The sequence below is a fragment of the Babylonia areolata genome, chromosome 1 (assembly GCF_041734735.1).
Source record: "Babylonia areolata isolate BAREFJ2019XMU chromosome 1, ASM4173473v1, whole genome shotgun sequence".
Lineage (NCBI taxonomy): Eukaryota > Metazoa > Mollusca > Gastropoda > Neogastropoda > Buccinidae > Babylonia > Babylonia areolata.
In genome coordinates this window covers 68436718-68441717 of record NC_134876.1, presented here as the reverse complement: position 1 = coordinate 68441717, position 5000 = coordinate 68436718, and the positions used below count along the sequence as shown (strand labels likewise).

The following is a 5000-nucleotide window of genomic DNA, read 5'->3' as shown; positions in this document are numbered from 1 at the left end:
ACCACCACCACCACCAAAACACACCACACCCAAACAAAACAAAAAACAATAACAACAAAACAAAACCCACTCACGCCTTGTAATTCTCGTAAGCAGGCAGTTTCATCCCGGCTTTCCGACGCAGCCGCTGACGTTTCAGAAACGCCCAGTAGTCCTCCTCCACCCACACACTCCCTCCTCTTCCTCCTCCCCCACCGGGCGGAAAATCCAGCAAACCCTTCTCCCCTAACATGGCCACAAAAGCGTCCACCTGGGGGTCTGTAAAATTGTTGCTCCTCCTCTTGGAACTGGAGGAGGTCCCAGCAAAGAGCGTCCTGTCTTTGGTCCTGGTACCGTTATCTCCTCCCACTCTCCTGGACGCCCCCCCTCCCCCTTTATCATCACCATCATTACTAAAAGTCATCCCTCCTCCTCCACCTCCTCCTCCCACACCCTGCTGAGGCTTCAACCTCTCTCCTGCACCTTGGTGGTGAAGGAGGAGAGGGGGAGGGTGGTGGTCTCCGATCCCTTCCTCCCAGGCAGCTCCGCCTCCTCCTCCACCTACTGCTCCTCCTCCACCTCCTCCTCCTCCTCCCCCATCGGTTCCTAGGCTGTCCGAGGTGAAGTTGCTCTTGTTGAGCCTCTTCCTGGGCGCCTGCAGGTGGGACACGGCCTGGGAGTCGTGGCGGAGGGGCCGGCCGGCGCGGCCCGCGGATGCCCTGTAGGCCCAGTTGTCCAGGTACACCTCCTCGCTGTGGCGGGTGGACGGCAGCGTCAGGAAGACGAAGAGGTTGAGCGTGACGATGACCACGAACAGGGTCAAGGCCACCGTCCGCCAGCGCGGGAGGCACCTCCGCATCATGTTCTCCAAAGGTGGAGGGAGGGAGGGAGGGGCCACCGAACACACAGAGAAGATGGGGAAAAACACACACACACACAAAAACAACAAAAAACAAACCCACCAATCAGATACACCCCTCGACTAAAAGGCTTTCTCAGGGAGTCATACACTGCGATGATCGGCTTGTCAAGGCGTCCTGTGGCGTGGTCGTCGTTTTCGAGTTGAACCAGGTGCTGCACGGAATGAATGAATGAATGAATCTATGAATGAATGAATGACCTTGGTGTATTTCTCGTGGTCAGGGGCGTTGTGTTGTGGGTGTTGTAGGGGTGGGGTGGGGGGTAGGGGGCGTTGCACGGTCAGCAGCTCAGGTAGTTAGTGGCGAGGGTCGTTCTGCAGGGACGGCGAGTCATTCCATAGGCTGGGTGGGTGGCGTCAGTCTCTGAAATGGAATACAAAAATGTTTGTTACTGGCGCAAGTCTGACGGAGCTACTATGCTGTTTCAGGGCAAGGCAAGGCCTGTTTCACAATAGGATACATTTCAACCTCTCCCCACCCCCTCCGGCCCCCTATGCCCCACCACCCCTCACACCAATCCCTCCTCCTCCCCCGCCCCAGTCCCCCCTGAGCTCACCCCTTCTCCTTCTCCACTGCCCCCCTCCTCATCTCTCACCCAGCCACCCGCCCATACACCCCTGCCTCCCACCGATGTCGGACGAGACTCGGGCAAGGTTGTTGCATAAACGTTCTCATAGGGGGCCGCCGAGTTTGCTTAGCGTTTAAAGAATTTTCTAAAGTCTGTGGAATTAGTGTTAGACTTGGAGAAAAGTCTTGACGCTGAGATAGAAAACTTATCGCTGCTAAGACAGCTGAACAAGCAAACCAGCCTAGTTCAAACCAAAGTCTTCAACGAAACAGTATGACATCATTTTCGTTGATCACTGCCCATGCCTCATTACCTGTATTAAAGATCTACTGACCCAGCTTTTCCAAGCATGGAGATGTAGTCATGGCACAGGGACTGGAATTTTACTGCAGGGTTTTACTACAAGCTCCAGTCCTTCCAGTTTGTGCAGGTAAAATGTTGCTTTTGTTGACTCACATGTGTAAAAAAAAAGTGAGCTCATGTTATAACCCGGTGTTCGTTTGTGTGTGTGTGTGTGTGTGTGTGTGTGTGTGTGTGTGTGTGTGTGTGTGTGTGTGTGTGTGTGTGTGTGTGTGTGTGTGTGTGTGTGTGTGTGTGTGTGTGAAACTTTAACATTACCATTTTTTCTGGAAATACTTTGTCTGCCAATACCAAATTTGGCTTAACATAGTAATAAAACCAAACAAAAAAACTTCACAGTCATACCAATAACAGATTGTAAGTCTTCCGAATTAAACCGTATTTCTGGGTCATTAACGGTTTATTTCACTGAGATTCGTTCCGAAATCCGAAAATTCTGAAAACCGCTTCCCACGAGCTGCTAGAAGGTAGGTTGTGTTTGGTAAGACAACATGACCTCGTTTTTCTTGTTCACAATTAAAAGGAAAGAAATACAAATTTTGGACAGAACACATACAGTGATAATGACTACACCATCGACGTGTTTACTGGATATGGATATTCTAAAGTGGACACTAAATTAACTTGAAAGAACATAAAAGAAAAACTGAATCGATCCTTTCTTTCATCCCGTTGTAGACTGGTTCGTGCAGATCTAAAGATCTACCTTGTGTTGCGATGTGCTTGAAGCGATGGCAACGTCTCCTTCACTGCCGAAATAAAAAAAATAATCGAGATATAAACAAAACACAAAAATTATGATTTTAAATGGCGTTATTACGTCCAATACAATAACGTCTTTCATCGTATGAAGAAGAAAACATTTAGTCAAATGACGTCAGATGCACCACAACATGGGGATTAGTTTGCTTGTTCCGGCACTGAACATGCATTGTTCGATCCCGCTCACATGCCTTTTCTTTTTCTTTTTTTCCCCCAAGCTTATTTCATAGAGCATACCTAAGGCCTGACTAAGCGCGTTGGGTTACGCTGCTGGTCAGGCATCTGCTTGGCAGATGTGGTGTAGCGTATATGGATTTGTCCGAACGCAGTGACACCTCCTTGAGCTACTGAAACTGAAACTACCTAATACAGAACACTTTTCAACGATTTTTTTTAACATCTTATTTTTTCTCCTCATGATTCCTTTACTGGATACAGCGCGAAACACAAGTGAATCTTGAAGGCTTCACCTCTATTTTCGGTTTTGGCAGGCTCCGTATTTTGGTTGCTGGCCGTTCCTCTCTGAGATAAACAACTGAGCACATGGTCACGCAGGTAATAAGCGTGCACACCCACACGCAAACAAACACACGCACATACACATACGCACGCACGCACGCACACACATCACTAACACACACATTCCGTGCCTGATTTTCATTCCCGCAGCAAAGAGAGAGAGAGAAAGAGAGAGAGAGAGAGAGAGAGAGAGGAATGGCACTGAGGGTGAGAGAAGAAGGAAGAGAGACAGGCAAAGAGCTGGGTGGGTTCATAACGCACGTAAATGAACAAAGCAGACCAAGCAGACATTCGGTTTGGGCAACTCGGCTGTAAGCTCGCTTGGCTGGCTCTGTTCATTAAAACACGGCTCCCAGCCCTTTCGCCCGCTCCTGCAAGTCAGCTGGTGAAGTATGTGAAGCTCATACACACAACCTTTCCTTTTTCACAGCGTAACTACCAGACTAGTCTGTCTGACGTGATCAAGACTACTAGGCCTGTCTGGCGTTATCTAAGCTAGTCTGTGACGTTTTCCAAGCTGGTCTGTCGGACGTTAACCAGGCTAATCTGTCTGATGTTACCCTATACTCTTATCCAAGGTGGTCTGTCTGACGTTATCCGTGCTAGTCTGTCTGACGTTATCCATGCTAGTCTGTCTGACGTTATCCATGCTAGTCTGTCTGACGTTATCCATGCTAGTCTGTCTGACGTTATCAAGTATAATATGTATGACGTTATCCAGGCTAGTCAGTCTGATAAGGTCATCCAGACTAGTCTAATACAATGCGTTACAACGCAATGCATGGCAAGGCATCTGCTCTCTCTCTGTGTCTCTCTCCACACACACACACACACACACACACACACGAAGAATCACAGGCAAACACAAGCATAAGAACATACACCCCGCACATACCGGGTTCACAAATAGTTAAGGACCACTTTGGAAACTTGCACAATGTTCTTCTTGCGGGCACACAACGTGAAACGATGCTGAAGTTTGGCATTCGGTAGTGTATTACAGCAGCCAAAGTAAAGAGAACCAGTTGCAACCAGAAGTTCTTTCTTGCACATTTTTTACACTGAAAAATCACAGCTGTCGTTTTATAAACGATTGAATAATTATTTCTTTCCAGCTAGAACATCTATTTCTCGAACGCATTTTTTTTCAAGCCGTTCACGGTGCTCGGGTCAGTGGTTGAAACAGCTGTTTGTGTGTCCAGTTTCAGTTTCTCAAGGAGGCGTCACTGCGTTCGGACAAATCCATATACGCTACACCATATCTGCCAGGCAGCATAACCCAACGCGCTTTGTCAGGCCTTGAGTACATGCCAATGTATTTGTGTACCTATCAGAGTGGATTTCTTGTACTGAGGTTTGCCAGAGGACAACACTCTCGTTGCCATGGGTTCTTTTTCAGTGCGCCAAGTGCGTGCTGCACACAGGACCTCGGTTTATCGTCTCATCCGAATGACTAGACGCTCAGTTCTATTTTTCAGTCAAACTTGGGGGAAAGGGCGAGAGCGGGATTCAAACTCAGACCCTCACGGACTCTCTGTATTGGCAGATGAGCGTCTGTGCAGCATTTGTGATCGAATGTCTCTCCCTCTCCCCCTCCCATTATTTTCGGTATTTCGCGTGTCTCAAAAGTATGTATGTACATCCTTTGCAAACGGGCCGATGGCCTTGCAGTAAATGAGTAATATATTTCTGAGTTCTGATTTGTGAGTTCTCTCTCCCCCCCCCCTCCGCCCCTCCCCTCTCTCTCTCCTTGTTCAAATGAGGCTATGGTCTTTGTGACTCGATCACCTGAAACAACCTCTCTCTCTCCCTCCCTCTCCCCTCTCTCTTTATACATGTTCTACCAGCTCCAACCTGAAGCCGGAACGAATCGTCGTCTACGTGACTAGAGT

The 5000-nt window shown here is 48.5% G+C and overlaps 1 protein-coding gene across 1 annotated transcript in view; it reads right to left on the bottom strand.

The window, feature by feature from the left end:
• The window catches only part of LOC143287400 (extracellular serine/threonine protein CG31145-like), a 148629-nt gene that overhangs the window by 106837 nt on the left and 36792 nt on the right, over positions 1-5000 (bottom strand). Inside the window, exon 3 of the mRNA XM_076595415.1 lies at positions 75-1262. Coding sequence (XP_076451530.1) covers positions 75-841 — 767 coding nt within the window. The 5' untranslated portion in view covers positions 842-1262. The remainder of the gene's footprint in view (positions 1-74; positions 1263-5000) is intronic.